The sequence below is a fragment of the Morchella sextelata genome (genome assembly GCF_020137385.1).
Source record: "Morchella sextelata strain SCLS chromosome Unknown scls_20, whole genome shotgun sequence".
Taxonomy (NCBI): Eukaryota; Fungi; Ascomycota; class Pezizomycetes; order Pezizales; family Morchellaceae; genus Morchella; species Morchella sextelata.
The window spans coordinates 876,575-892,365 of record NW_025408635.1 but is presented as its reverse complement, the minus strand read 5'-3'; the positions used below and the strand labels follow the sequence as shown (position 1 = coordinate 892,365).

Below are 15,791 nucleotides of genomic sequence, written 5' to 3'. Positions count from 1 at the left end.
AGATAGGATATAAAACGTGACGAATAGGAGCTGGTGAAGTCTATCCAACGCAGTCTGCAGCTTGTGCATTACTGCAATCACGATCAGATGCTCCTGGACCGGGTATCAGATCATAACGGTACTGGGTGCAATAGTACTTCAATGCACTCTGGACCGTAGCTTATTTTCAAAGCCTTGGGATATCCGTGATGACTACTTACATACCTGTATGTAGCTTTTGCTAGGCTGTCCAGACTTTCTAGGAGATGCAACCCACATGGTTTCTGGGGGCATCTCTTCTTTCCACCACTCTTCTCCCATCGTATTAGCTGTCAAAGCAGAATCGTCTGGATGAATGAATTCAACATACACGACGCTAGTATCTCTAGGACAACGAACGCTTTGTGCACTACGCATAGGATTTACTCACCATCCTGGAAATCTGGAGACGAACCCTCTCATCTCTGATGCGCATCAGCTCCAGGGAGTGCTGAATCATATCCCATCTCTTTCGTAAGCGACTTGAAGATGTACATGTTTGTTGTGCTGTGGCCTGTATGGAGTACTTGATGTCGCACTTTGCTATTCTCATAACAGCGTCACCGCCAAGACTTCATGCACGCCGCATCGTGGTTCCAGCGTTTCCTTCCCTTCCCGACAACATCTAAGGAGCCGCCTTCTCAGCAATAGATTCTCTTATAACAGATCCATCCAGGTCCCTTATTCTTCATCCTCCTTTGATCTATGCAAATAGTCTACTACCACTACTTCAGCGATTTCACCACCAAGTTGAATATGTGTTTATTTTTACACTCTCGAGATGCCGGCCCTCAGTAGCCGATCCTGCGCCGGGAGAAAACAACGGTTGATGATGCGGCGATATTACTAACTAACCTTTCCTTTCCGTTTGCATCCCGCAAGCCAACATAGGATAGGTAGTATGGTAACAATAACCATAACGATGACAGTTAGCAGGGGAACAGTGAGTTTGTCTCTGGGGATATAAATGAAGATTTTATTTTACAAAAATTGACATTCGATGCCTAGAGCGGGGGAGGGGGGTAGTAAGCAGCAGGCAGCGGGCACAACAAGCAGTGCACACCACACAAGGAGCGTCACTTTGTCTTGATTGGCAGTGGCTGCAGGTAGCTCAAACCGGCTTAGCCTGTCCAGCACTTTTCCACTCGCAGGCCCAGCCCACTTTGGCTCTCGGCCGCAGTTCTAGTCTAGTTCCTTTTTGTGTCCTATTATGGGAGTATTATGGCTGTCGGTCGTTTCCCGTCGCTCGCGCTGCTGAGAGAGAGAGAAGAGAAACTCTGAGTCTCTCACTTCCGTTACTGGGCTCGTCACTCAACGCACACACGCCCTTACCACCCGCTCTCCGCTTCCCACTGGTCCATCTTCCTGTCACTCACGCTCGCCCTCCCTTACACTTAGGCACGCACACACTCGCTCAGTTTCCTCAAGTGTTGCTCTTCCTACTCCTCCTCCATCCTCCCATGCACAAGCTGTTGTTTCTCCCCCTCCTCCTTCGCCGCTGTCGTCCTAGTCTTCTCTACCATTCTTAAGACGCTTCCTAACCTTTTCTCATCCCCTCCCCATTGCACCTAATCACTCTCTGGCTCGATTGTATCTGCTTCCCAACACCCCTCACCCCTCGGGTTTTCCTCCTCTACTCGCACCCTCCTCCCCTCAATCCTTTATTCCTCTCTACCCCATCCTTCTCCCTATCCTTTCCACGCTGCTCTCATCACGACTACTCCTTACCACACATCGCAGCAGATCCATTATTCACCATGGTTTCTCCCCGCCGCTCTTCGCGAGCGCGCTCTACAGCAAATCCAGCGCCAGTGTCCCATTCTTCGTCCTCCTCGGGATCGTCTACATCCAATCGTGGCCGCCTCCAGAAGCATCTGGAGAACGAATCCCATCCCGAAATTGAAACTACCTACTCTCGACGTGGAGATCACCCAGAGCCCGCGTTTGAATCGCTTCCTGAAGCACCCACAGAAACGAACGGTAACGGTGATGAGGAAGTCGATGAGACTTCGCAAGAGGATGAGATCACCAGATGCATCTGTGGCCATCAGGAATACCAGGGCAGTGACGATGAACAAGCCGATTCTGCGGATGGTCTCTTCATCCAGTGTGATCAGTGCCATGTTTGGCAACACGGATTTTGTGTAGGCATCACAGACCAGGCGTCCACCCCAGAAAATTACTACTGTGAAAGGTGTAAGCCAGAATTGCATAAGCTCGGACACAGTAAATCTGGGTGAGTTTCATTCTCCGACCCATTTCATTCATCTGGCTTGTTAGATGACCTGACGATCAAATTCTAACGTGTCTGTCTACCTCAGAATGCGGACCTCCCTTTATCTCCCCACACAATCTGAGCCTACTTCACCAATCAATAGCAAGGAGCAATCTCACAAACGGCGGACTACTATGAACTCCCGTGATGCCGAATATGATGATGCCCTTCTGAAGAAGGTGCTCGAAGAGAGCAAACACGACAAAGCGTCCGGAAGTTCTACGCGAGGAACAAGCTCGAGAGGCCGCAAACGAGGCACCAGCGAGGGATCCGACGAGTGAGTTTTCGCTGCCACATCTAAACAGTAACATTTCAAAGGCAGGACGGGATGGCTGATGCTGGGGTGGTAGACCAAAGCAAGATTCGAAACGAATGAGAACTTCCGATTCACCGGATTCGCCCACCAACGGACCCGTCTCTTCAGGAGATGAAAAGCACGGGAAGACGGCTGCTGCACCATGCTCGACTAAAAAATCACGCGGTGCGGCCGCCCGTAACTCCACCACTACTAGCTCTTCTGTGACTGGAAAACGGACCTCCACTAGAAACAGAGGTGGAGAAAAGAATAAGGAAGTGAGAAAAGAAGGTATGTCTTGGTATCTTCTGATTGTTCTTTCTCCTATATCCCTTATACCTCTCCAATGAAGCATGAATCATAGTCAAATGGCATATCTAACGGTATGCTTTGTAAACAGATTCTGAGCACTCAGACGAATACCCGCCACCTCGTTCTAATAACCGCAATCTTCAAAAGCCCTCAACAGAAGAAGCGATCAATCCGCCGCCGCCTATCGAGGCTGTTCCAGACACCCCACAACAACCAGCTAAGCGTGGTGGGCGTAACGGACAGACAAACGGTGGCACCTCTCGACGTCGTGGAGCCTATCGCCATCGCCAATCTGAGGACCCCAATGATGCCAGCATCACATCTCCTCATGTTATGACGAGAGATCATTCATCCACTGGGGGCGCCCAGGCCCAGAAGGCAGACCCCAGCACTACCATCCTCGATAAGCCAACAAAGCCCAGAATACCTCAGGCTAGGATGAGCATAAACGAGATGAAGAGGCGAGTAAACGGAATCTCAGATTTCATCACACGTACACAAATTGAGATGGCCAACTCGAGGCAAAGCGATATCTATGCATATCTATCTTGGATGGAGGAGAAAGGTACCCCTGTTAGCAATTTCAGCACACCGCAAGACACATCAAAGGCAGTCACACCAACCTCAGGCACCGCCCCTGATAGCAAAGATCTACCACAAATTCAAATAAACGGTAACAATGGAACTGTTAAGGTGCTCGAGAAAGCAACCGAGATGTTGGTTGGCGATATGCAGCCGGGAGCGTTAGAAATGATGGAAATGTTATCGAGTAAAATAAATCGATGGCAACAACACTATGGGGAAAAGATATGAATGTGCTTTTTTCTGACGAGTCTCTTTTCTACTTTCTTCTTGTATATGGGTTCCATGATGTCGGCTGGTGTTTTTGCTTTCCCTCAAAAGATTAATTGTAGTCTTCCCGCTTCATTCCTTTCCATTCCTTTCTTTTGTCTTTTGTTTTTGGGCGGCGACCTGGAATTGGGGGCCGGAGTACTTGTTTTATTTCTGGTGCTTTTATTGTTATTATTATCTCAAGGGATTGTGTTTTCTTCCATCAGTTCGGTGCCCATTGGAGTTTCTGTTTGTCCATGTTGCTTTACGCCCTTCCCATATCTACAACGCCTGCTTTTATGTGATCCGAGAAGGAGTAGTACCCCACAGTAAATGCTTGGGGCGAAGAATATATGCGTATCTTGAAACGGGCTGAACGGCCAAAACATGACCTTTTTTTCTTCCTTTTTTTCTGTATATTTATCAACATTTTTTTTCCTTCTTCGGAAAATCTCCGCCCCCAAGTGATAAATCTCTGGGATCTCAGCCCAAGTCCACGGATTCCTGGGACCGGAACTCTTCTTTTGGCTGATTCTTTTTGCGTTGACTCTTCCTAGTTTTAGTTTTTCTTATTTAGTAGGTGTGCAGGCGGATCGAAAATCTGTACAATCTTGTTATGATTGACTTGGACTACACCTCAAAACAAAGGTACGCAGTGGTCCTTAGCATTCGGGAATGCGGGCCCGGAGCAAGTAGGGTTGATTAACATTTAGGCCATTGATGGACAGCAAAAGTTGCTCCCAAGTGAGGGGAAAATACATGGTGGGGTGGCATGATCTAGGATATCATGGGCCGTTGTAGGTACAGTACTCTACTTTAGAGTATAGTAGAGTATCCGAATCGGAACTGTACCTTACACCACCTGTCTTCTCAGCTTCATTCCAGCTCTCTCGAAAAGGAAATGCACTTTATGCTGTACACACTCCACCTACCTCTCTTATCCTGCCCGCCCGCCTCGCCTGGCTCATGGCCGCTATGCAGCGATTGGTGGGCCATCGGGATGGGTGCTGTATTTTACCCCGCTCACTTTCCCTTCCCGAGACAACCACTTTCTTATTTATTTTTTCTTTACATGTATGTATCGCGCATAGGGTGTGTGTTACTGCATGCGCTTGGCTTCTTGGCGGTAGCCTATGACGTCAGGGGACCTGGGGACTGGGTTTGTTCCAACCAGCACGACACCTGTCATGTCAACTAAAGTCTTTTTTTCGGAATCCGGATGCAGGGATTGAATGTGTGGATGAGGATGCGATGTGGTGGGTGAGTGAGGGGCTGTGATCTACAGCGCAGGTTAAGGCCAGAGGGTGATGGTAGCCAGCTTTAAAGATATTTGCTGATATTGATGGTTAAGAAAAGGGTAGTAAACAAATTACCTAGGTAGCTTAGTACCGGGCTGGGTCTTCCCAGGTTTCCGTTTCGTTTTCGGGTCGAGCCGTGAAGCTTAGAACTGGTGGTGAAGTTAGGAAGGGCTGGGCAGGCACCCGATGCAACCGGTTCCAGGACGTGTTTTGACTACTAGTTTTGGGACAGAGAGGATTATATGAGAAGGTGTCAGATATCGAACGAGAAGACCAAGGTTGGTCTCGATCAATCCAATCATCATGAGTCACTAATCTACAAGCGATGATTGGGACTACTACGAACTTTAATATCATTTGACTGAATGGTGGACTATTAAACGCTGTCTCCATATACATACATGCATGTATTCAATAACGCTCACGGATACCAAGGGCTAGCAAACACAGAACAATAACGGTCTAATATAACCAATGCAGCACCTAGGTTCAATCATCAGAGTAATACTTACAGATTTCATAGAAGAGTATCGAGCAACATTCCAAGGAACGCACTATGTAGTTATTTACATCTGTGGGAAATACCAAATCGAATTTTCTAACGATGATGAATATCGCAATTCAATTCCAAGGAGAAGGATAACAGTAATGCCTCTAATATACCCCTTCAATTCGGGTTCCATTTTCGCCTTGAGAGAACCTGGTGTTTTGAAGTCATTAGACCAATTCCCCAAATGTGTTGTTTGTAATTAACTACATATGCACTCACTACATGTATAAAGTACAACATGTATATCTAACATTATTAAATTTTTAATATGTATGTATACGTACATTGCCAACTTTACTATCAATGTGCTCTGCGACCAACACTTGGTGGCTTGATATATGTGCAACACGTTTTTGTCAAGGCCATAAACATTTAGAACCGTCAGCCACATTGGTCCTACAAGGGCTATTAGGGAATATATGAAACCCGTGAAGACTTTAAAACAAGACTACCGACGGCTGATTGGTGACAAAAGAGCCCTTGTAAGGCTCATGAGGTTTGGTGTGACAACGGCAAAGTAAGCTTTATCCCCACACAACCGACCGTGAGCAGAAAAAAAATTTAAGCTCCCGCTCAGACATTATTACTTGCATGGTTAGAAGTGACGCAAAACCGATCTTCAACACCTGTCGAGGTGTCGAGTGATATTTCCTGACTAAACACGCTAGTGCACAAAGTTTAGAAACCAAATATAATTCTCTCTAGCTATGACTATACTGCTTGAAGTTAAAATTTCAAGTTGCAATTGAAGTCAAAGCTCCTCATCTCACTATTTACCCTCATTCCAACGAATACTCTACAGTTAGAACCTTTGCTTCCCACCGTCTTTTAGTTTCAAACTTTCTGTTTCAACTAGATACGACTGGTTGCACCACCAGACTGAGCCTGAAAATTTGGAGAATCAAGATAACAAAAATTAATTTCAAAAGCTTGATCCATCGCACCGTGCTGTCCCTCCCTCTGAGCTTTATCAGGGGGAAAAGAAAAAGGAAGGGAAAAAAAAACCAAGTTCCTAAGCCAAGAGGGTATAAGTAGACTGTAGCGCCTTTTGTCCGAAGGTAGCAATAAATGCAAGCAAAACGAATGACAGGGATAATTAATGTTGGGGGACTACAAAATGGGCAAACAAAAAGGGACATAACCAGAAAAGTGATCCAGTCAAGTGAGAAACCAAACCTTACACCACAAATATAAACAACACGACACGGCGAGAATGCATACTTACATGTATGCATCTGAAAGGAGAAAAAGTGACCAAGATATAAAAATCGATTCCACTCCAACCCAATGACACCCATACAAACAGACAAAAAAGACGACTCGTAAAAGTAAAAAAAAAGACCCATATCCTTTCATATAGAAAAATTCACCAATTGCACCTAGCCCGTTCTTTTAATACCAACGTTTTTTTTGTTTCGTGCTTCGCCGTGATAACCCAGTTTGATGCGGGAATGCCGAAAATAAGATTGCCGTGTCCGGATGAACACTGAGCCCAGGTAATCCCAGCGAAGCCGACTTTGAAGGAGAGAAAAAGAAAAAAAACGAAAGAAAAGAAAAAAAAAAGAGAAAAAAAACAGACCCAACCCCACAACCATGCCACATTTTGTACGTGCGATATTTTGCCCCCCAACCAACCCCAAATCCAATATACCCCATCTTTTGCGAACAACCCAAACCCCAATTGCTTGTACCCAGTAGAGTTCTTCCTCCCAGAAACTCTTGCTCTTCACCGGAAGGAAGATACAAAGGAAATAACAGGAAAAAAACAACCCCTTTTTAAATGCCTTCGCCATTTGATTGAAACCCCTCTGCCCACCTGTAGGTATCCATACCCCGACCCGAGAGAGGAAAAATAAATAAAAAAACAATGAACAATTACAAGACTTAAAACACTCAACAAAAAGCAAGTTTAAACAGGTCCTCCCAAGACACAGCGCCCCGAAGTATCAAGAATAAACACCCCAAACAAAAGAGAACCCAACTATAAAACATAAAAAGACTTAACCCCAAACGCTAGCGACAGTTCCAAGGCTCTTGTTGCTAGGGCCCCAAACCTTGCTCCAGCCAAGTCCATCGGAACCTTGACCGTTGGGAGTGGAGTTATTAGAAGGCGCAGGTGAAGACCTCTCCTTTGAAATATTATTAAACGGGTCGCTCTCCTGTGCAAATCCATAGCTCAAGGGTGAAGGCAAAGGTGTTGTTGACCTTTTGCTGTTCTGCACTGCAGGGTTCTGACCCTGTGTCGGGCGTGTCCCAATGGGAGCGACTCCTGATGAAGTCACGGGTGTTGTAGGTGCACGCTGTGCACGTGGTGGAGAGCCACCAGGAGACGAGGCGGAAGTCCGGCTGGACTGTGCTTGAGCACCTGCATTCTCAAATAAGCTAAATGATGCAGACTTCGACGATGGCGAAGACGCACTGTTTGTGCGTGAACGCGTCGGCGAAGCGACGGCAGATTGTCCAGCATGCTGACCTTGCTCAGTGGCGGGAGTTTGAACTGGAGTAGTATCAATGTTGCCATTCTGTTGATTCCCAAAAGGGTCAAACGCGGACGAAGGAGACGGACCACGTGTACCACCAGCATTAGAACCCGGTGCCGAGGGGCCATTGGAGTGGATGTTAGAGCCTCGTGAGACAGTATTCTCATCCAAATGGCCATCCTCAGATGCATGGCCATCGGGGCCTCCGGCATAAAGAGCACGGTGCTGCCGAGCAATAAGATCACGTCGCTCGTCCTCGGTCATAGCGCTAGGACTCATGACACGATCCTTTCCGTAGGTGGAAATTTCGGCCAACAATGCTAAAGGGCCTTTATAAGTTGGGTCTCTCCCAAGATTTGGAGTGTTCGAAGACATACTCCTATTATACTGCTGCTCCTGATGATAGTTGCGCAGATCACGCTCCCTTTGAGCTGCCAACCTTCGCTTTGCCTGCATCATCTGTTCTGCCTCTGTTTGACGCGGCTGAAAGCGCTGAGTGGCGTAAAAGTTCTGGAGATTCGCAGCAGATTGGGAACGCATTACGTCAAAATCTTGAACAGAGTAGTGACGAGTCGGTAAAGCGTTTCCCATGCGCGTTTCTGAACCTACTGGATGATTAATTTCAGTCCCAAAAGGGCATGGAGAAACTATATCCAGAAATACTTACCATGTTCAGGGAAACCACGGGGGCTCAACACTGGCAAGGAATCACGGCGCTGAGGGGCAAACATCTTTCCACTCTTGACAAGATTATCAACAGCTCGATCAACCTCTATATATGATGTTAATACTTTGTAATACAAAACCGAATTAATCCTGCTTATAAACCGCTTACCATCAATCTGGGCGCCAAAGGCAGCGGGGTCTTCAGGCTTCATTTGAGCTGTGTACCGTGCGGTCAGATCCGAAGGATCCGAGGCATGGGAGCGTGGAAAATGCGTCTGAACAGGAGTCGTACCAGCCCGGCCTTCCCAGTTGGGGCGAGAGCTTTGCCAGGTTGACGCCTGGGTTTGGGCTTGATTTTCGTAGTATGACATGATTGAATCTGCAAGATATGAAGCGAAGGGAGTTGTATCAACAAGACGGACAGTGGTTACTAAGGCGAAAAAAGGCCTAGATGGCTATTCCACACTGTAATCGAAAGAGGGGATGGGGGGATGGGTTGGGTCCTGTCTAAATGGTGGCGAAGTGGATTAGTTAGAGGCCAATAAATAGTGTGAAGGGTTTTCTTGATTTTTGACTGGCCAATAGCATTGTGAGGAATCGAGGGATAAGAGGATGAACAGCGGAGATAGAAGCAGGGCTTTTTTTTCGGTACATAAAAAGTGCAGCTAAAATGGGGTACAACAACAACGTATGCAAGACAACGGCAACAGCTGAGGGAAAATTCACATACCACTAGCACAGCGGGTGAATAGTAGACACAAAAGGAGTTGTCCACAGGATTCCACTGGAGTATGTTGAAGAGGAGGAGCAGGAGGGAGAGAGGAGTAGAAGAGTGAGAAGAGGGAGAAGAAAGAAGGAGTTCTTGTGTCGAAGAAGCAAAGAGGGGGATATGAGAGGTTGGGTGTGGAAGTCCTCGGGGTTGGGGGTTAGCCTTTTGGGGTTAAACTGGTGATGACGGGGTTGTGCGGGAAAAGGGAAAGGGAAAGGGCCCGTGTGCAGAAGCCAGCAAAGGAGGGAAAGAGAGGGAAGAGAGGGAAGAGAGGAAGAAAAAATGGAAAGAAAGGGAAGGGAAAATGTATATAAATAAAATATCCCTAGTATTTAGAAAGAGGATAAATACTGTTCAACTGGAAAATTTGAGACCTCTCGTTCCCTCAGCGCCGACTCCACAAACGCCGAAAGAAGATATCCCGGCAACCACGACAGGCAACAGTTTGGACAGAAAGGGACCGCAAGTAAGGAGGCCAAGTCTGGTCGAGCGATGTGCGGGATGGGGGGAAGATATCGCTCCACGCTTCCCAGTCTTCCAGTCCAGCGTTGGGGCCGCTGCAGTGCCAGTCTGTCCATTGGCTACCTGTGGGGTATAGAGCATATGCTGTGACCGACCCTTACTCGCTGCTGGATTGGGCAGGTTCGGTGGTGGCTCTTCACTTCCTCACTTTCTTGGTGTAATGTGCATCGTTCGGTAGTCACCCTTTTTCTCGTGTCTTTCTCAAGGTTCCGCAGCTGCGAACGTGTCCTGTCCACGACTTGAAACCCCAAATAATGATATCCTCCTTTCAAGCTGCGATGTGTAACAGGACATGATTTTTGCAAGGTCGAAAATCAATTGCATAAAGCGGCCTCTAGGGTTTTATTCCGCCGTACCCTGGTGGCTCCGAAAACCCAAACTGGTCTGCAGTTAAGACTTTTTGATACTGCGGCGTACACAAGTAGACCACGAGGAACGTCTGTATGGAATGTTCTAAAACAAATCACACTAGGAAACATAAAAACGGACGAAAAATACCACACCGAACGAAGGTCCATAATGCCCTTTTCGGACATCCACCACATCACGGCCTAAAGTGGATGACCTTTGCGTCTTATTGCGTTTAAGAGCTCCATTGGCATGGACCCAATAACTTGTATGACATACCTACAGTACTTATCGGCGGCAGACATGTGCCCTCCAGTGGAACACCGCCGAAGTTGTGTACATGCCTCAACTGGAAATACAGTATCTATGCTCTATCTAGAATACTTCCCAGGGCTTAAGCCTAGGCCATGGAACACAGTCTCTACATGCTGCCTTAAGCCCATAGGGCAGTGAGAAAAAGCAAAAAATAGAAGATAAATCACACAATATGTACCTACCTACTGTAGGAGTACCTACACTCTTAGATTGGTATCTAAAGCTCTTCAGGTTTTGGGATATCTTGAGAACACCTGCTTTTATCAAACTGGTCGAAGAAGTACCATGGTAAAACGAAGAGATTCCGTGTACGAGGACGATCCTGTCTATCTTTCGCTTCGACGCCCTTTCCAGAATAATAACCCCGTGATGCACCCTGCGCAACTGATTACGGCATCCAACACTTTGCGCCCCAATTACCAAACGGTAGGGAGATCAACGTCCGATTTCAACCGCCACCATCAAAGAACACTGGATGGAAGGTCTCTCTATCTTCAAAGATGAAAAATAAAATTTAAAAGTGGCCACAAAATCAAAGCCGCCGATCCCTTTTGTGGCTCTTGGAATCTCAGTGACGCCATAGCCATTCAAGGAAATCCTTCGAGAGGAAAAAAAAAAAAAGGGTGTGCGGTGAAAGCCTATGTTTATGCATCGTCACATCTCACACGGGCTCTCATCCGGCACGTTCGCCTTCAGGATCAGTCGATCTTCTTTTTCTACCTCTCCACGCTTTGGAAAATATTGCTTTCCGGGAGCACCCAGTTTACTCATCCCCGCTCACTGGTCCCCGGAATAGTCCTCGCTCGGGATATCGGGAAAGACAGGATTCCCGTCGACTCCTTACAACCGAGACCACAAAATACATGTACATAGATAATCATAGGTACCTGCCTGTATTTGCGCTTGCCAGCGATATGTAAAGTAGACACGGGCCCGGGATGTAGCATGCCCCAGTAGCGTATAATTTGTGGTCAATTTATCATGTCGAAGAAGTCACACTGCAGACATACCGTAAACATCATCACCAACAGCACAGCTCCTGGACAATTTCCGATACTGTTTTTATCATCTGCATGCCCCATACTACTGCGCGCCTATGGGTATGTAAAAATGGATAGACTCTATGAAAAAAAGTCGGAGAGTGGTAGATCATATGTGTCTTTCTTTCGGACCGCACGGGTCCTTGGACAGGTGGGCCGACAACTGGAAAGTAGCATTTCCCGGGCCCACCTGATATTCCAACAGGAGCACAATATTGCTTGTAGCACCAGACATCTTGGTGGGCCCGGAGAACAGCGCAAAAACACTGGGCGGGCAGGATGGAGGCTGAAAACCCCTGAAACAGAAAAGGCAACTAGCTGTTGGCTGCCTCTGCGTGCGGGACTCGGAAGACAATAAAGTTGGCCCGACAAGGCCAAAGGAAATACCAAACTTGCCAGAGCCTCATTCATTTACGCAACTCTGCAACGAGACGTTTCCAAATATTTAACCAACGCAGGGAGTCTACACTATAGGCGCTTAGAAGAATCAATGGACTTGAGTAACTCCAGGTAAGTACTCCGTCTAATTGAAGCTTTCGCTCGCTGCTGTTAGGCATCCTCACGTGGTATCGCACAACCGGTCTTGGCATTTTACGGTTAGCACGCCAGGGTTAGGGCTAGTGCTTGATAAGACGTTAAGGATTAATTTGCGGGTAAGGATAATGGTGCCTACATATTCAGGCGGCATTAACAAGCCTCATATCTCCCTCCTTTTGACCTCGATCTTGAGCTTAAGGTAAAACTCTTGGGATCGGTAATGCAGATGCTTACACACACACTTCGATATTGAAGTGGGGAACTATGTACACCCGCAGGAAAAAAGTGAGGAAACAACGAGTAGCGTGACAACGAGTACGTCTAACTTGACATCCCCGCACCCGCAATACAGCCCCACGAGTATTCCCTAGCCATGCCTTTTGACAAGTCCGGAAAGCGAAGAGAGGCTATTCTGAATAAAAACATAAAAGTTATTGAAGCCCAAGCTAGGGAAGAGTGGGAAAGGCTAGATTGGGAAAATGTATATAAAATCATTGACAGCATACCAAAGAGAATTGCAGCAGTAGTAAAGAACAAGGGAAGTCATAAAAAGTGGTAAATATAGTTCAGAGGCCGTAGTATCTATTCTGTATCTCATTGTGTAGTCATATTACTTCTATTCATTTCCATTTTCACTTTTTCATTGGGGTTCGGATTGGTTGCACTCGTTGTTTCCTCACTTTTTTCCTGCGGGTGTACATATACCCACAAACTTTACTGGAACTAGTATCGATTGCAACCTGGAGCGTCACATCCGCGTGAGCAGAGTGGGGGAGAGGTATTATATGGGCTGACTTATCAAACTTCAAGTTTGGTAACGGGTCATATATTGCTAACATTTCAGCGAGTGATAAACTGTGAATGTTCGGACAGACTTCGAGTGATTTTCTATGCTTAAACAGTTTTCGAAGATTGATTTTAAGTGTTTCCCAGATTTCCGCTATCTTGTCAAAAAAAAAAAGGGGAGGGAATTAAATTCGCAACAAGCTTTTATTCCGTCCTCGTTTAAAGACAATTCCCCTGAAGTCTAACAACCCAGATCAAGACCGATTATTTTTAAATAGCTTTGGCAATTCCTTCGCCGCCTCTGAAATCTTTGGAGAATAATGTTTTCTCAGTAAAACCGTTTCCCAAATCGTCGCAGCGTATGGGTTACTAATCTCCGGTTCGTCGATATCCATTTTATACGTTCCATCACCGACCCTCTCCTCCGTCGAGAACAGCCCATGAAGTCTGCGTTGATGCTTCCTCGCCATTTTGTTCAGCATCCCTAGTGTTGCTAATGCCGATTTTTCTGGCATATTTAAACTCGACGTCATTAGCCGCTTTGTGAACGCTGCAATACGTATCGGTGTGTTTGACTTGTTCGCATTTTGCTGGAAGAAGATTGTGTTGAGGGCGCGGATCAGCATCTCGATCTCGGTAGATACGTTGATTCGTTTTGAGGGCGGGGTGGCATCATTCGGATCGGGGAGTCGCAAAGACTTTGTGGAGAGTTCGAGATCGGGGGACATAGAGAGAGGTAGTAATGTGGCATAGAGATGTGTTGTGAAAAAGGTTAGATCAATGCTCATTCCTTCGCCTATGTGCGGGTTAGTAATCTCCACCCGAGGGGATGTGACTGGTAGAAAAGCATACCTTGACCAGATAACAGGGCAAATGCTGTTATGACACAGAGAAGCGCTTCCCGGGTGGCGTTGCGCTGCGTTGAGGTTTCGATATCGTCATCCTCTTCCTCGTCTTCCAATGCTGCTCCAATGAGCTCCTTCAAGGCCACAAGGAGGTCCCCGAAAAAGTCCAAGTTTATTAAATGTGCGTACCTGCATATCCAGTTATTAGCCCTGGTAGCCCATTATCAAGGGGACGGAAAAGTCTCACTTTGCTAATCCTTCTAATGTCGCACCCATAAGTCCTGGCGGCCTTTCTTTCAAGATTCTGAAGTAAGTTCCAAAGACCAACTTCAAAGTCTCAGACTGTCGTTCTTCTCTCTCCTCGTGCGAAACTGTTGCGTCTGCCTCGTCCATCTCCTTCTCCGAGATCTTTCTCTCCTTCTCTGATTTCCTGGCCTTCTTAGTCCTGAATTGGCGGTCCTTCTTCTTGCGTTTTCTTGGATTTTCAACTGTTTCTAGAGAAGCCTTCACGTCGAGCTCTGAGAGCAAACGCAGCGATAGGAAGGTATTTAGTACGGACTCGTCAACCATGAAACCTTTGGCCTTGAGCATCTTTGCAAGCAGTTGGACTGCCTCAAAGGAAGCTGCGCCATCGTCGTCATTACGGAAAAGATCCTCCAGCGTTGTACGGCACTTGATAAATACCTCATCTAAGGTCTTGACACTGACACGCTCAACAATGACCTTGAGAAGCTGGCTGCGAAAGTTGAAATGTGGGACTGTGGAGATAAGCCCGCAGGCGCAGTTCACAGCGATCTTTCCGACAGCAACAACATTGGGTGAATGCTCATTTCTGGAAGCTATTTTAGGTTAGCGATTAATTCCGAGAGGCTCCAAGAAGACAGGAAATCTATACCTCTAGACAGGTCCGCCAAGTTTTCAACATATGCTTGGTAGTTTGCGACTAGGGACTGTTCAAAGCCTCTGAGCTTCTTCACCTCTTTTGTAACCTTTGAGTTCTGCTCCTCTTCCGTCAGGGGTCTTATCCGATACCCAGGGATGATATCCTTATATATAGCCAACTGTGTCGCCAACGCCAGCTTCTGTATCGTAGCATTCTTATCCCCCGATATTTCGCGTAGCCTCTTGAGTAGCCCAACCTAAACCACAGATTCGATGAGCGAGATGTCCGAGCAAACTTCTTCCTCTTCTTATAAAACAACATACATTCTCCTCTGGATCCTCATTCAGAAGAATTGCAGCATTTGAGAGCTCCTCCTTCGCATTTATCACCCTTTGGCGCTCCGAAACTTTCGAGCGGACTTCTAATTCCTTTATCACAGGTTGGGTTTTTTCTTCCTCTTGAACTCCCGCCCATTCTTCTTCTTTGCCCTCTCCTTCGCTGTCGTCTGCCCTTTCCGGAAGCACAGATTGCAGCACTGCTCCGCCAGGAGTCTTGATGGGAAGCCGGGTGCTTTCCTTCTCAGCTGTCCGCTTCTTGAGCGCTCGCGGTCGGCGCTCGTAGTCTTGTTCGAGGTCCCATTGCGCCGCTGCGGCGAACTGGTGTGCAGTCTCAGTGGAGGAGCCGGACGACTTCTTTTTGGCCATTGCGTGTAGTCTGGGGGTGATTTTTTAATCTGGGGGTTGTGGTGGGTTGGGTTGTCTAAGCCTTTTTTTTCTGCGGTTGGCAGAGCCGCTATGCAGCTAGAGCAGGTGATCACGTGTTGGCTGTATTGGGAGGGATACCCGCACTAGTAATATTTTAGTTGAAATCTTGCTATCTTGATCATTGATGTATTCGATTATGCGTGTTTCACAAGATGACGAATTTGATGATACACATTGTTCCGATGACTTTGTTACTAACTTAATGAAGTAGGTTTTTCAACTTCCTGAACACAAATCTAGATAAAAGATACTAGTGT

At 46.8% G+C, this 15,791-nt stretch overlaps 3 protein-coding genes across 3 annotated transcripts; 1 reads left to right on the top strand and 2 right to left on the bottom strand.

Moving 5' to 3' along the window:
* Positions 1 to 1,775: 1,775 nt before the first annotated feature.
* H6S33_006432 (uncharacterized protein) lies at positions 1,776 to 3,713 on the top strand (the record flags this gene model as incomplete). The annotated part of the gene is made up of 4 exons (XM_044837781.1): positions 1,776 to 2,254; positions 2,340 to 2,570; positions 2,644 to 2,879; positions 2,989 to 3,713. The coding sequence occupies 4 exons, from the start codon at positions 1,776 to 1,778 to the stop codon at positions 3,711 to 3,713; spliced, it is 1,671 nt and encodes a 556-aa protein (XP_044689959.1).
* A 3,866-nt stretch (positions 3,714 to 7,579) lies between these two features.
* Positions 7,580 to 9,096, bottom strand: H6S33_006431 (uncharacterized protein; the record flags this gene model as incomplete). Its single annotated transcript, XM_044837780.1, has 7 exons — positions 7,580 to 7,944; positions 7,999 to 8,076; positions 8,146 to 8,379; positions 8,437 to 8,664; positions 8,727 to 8,831; positions 8,895 to 8,942; positions 9,018 to 9,096. The coding sequence occupies 7 exons, from the start codon at positions 9,094 to 9,096 to the stop codon at positions 7,580 to 7,582; spliced, it is 1,137 nt and encodes a 378-aa protein (XP_044689958.1).
* A 4,200-nt stretch (positions 9,097 to 13,296) lies between these two features.
* H6S33_006430 (uncharacterized protein) lies at positions 13,297 to 15,474 on the bottom strand (the record flags this gene model as incomplete). The annotated part of the gene is made up of 5 exons (XM_044837779.1): positions 13,297 to 13,838; positions 13,895 to 14,076; positions 14,135 to 14,726; positions 14,783 to 15,026; positions 15,094 to 15,474. 5 exons carry the CDS (start codon positions 15,472 to 15,474, stop codon positions 13,297 to 13,299), a joined length of 1,941 nt encoding a protein of 646 aa, XP_044689957.1.
* Between the last annotated feature and the right edge of the window lie 317 nt (positions 15,475 to 15,791).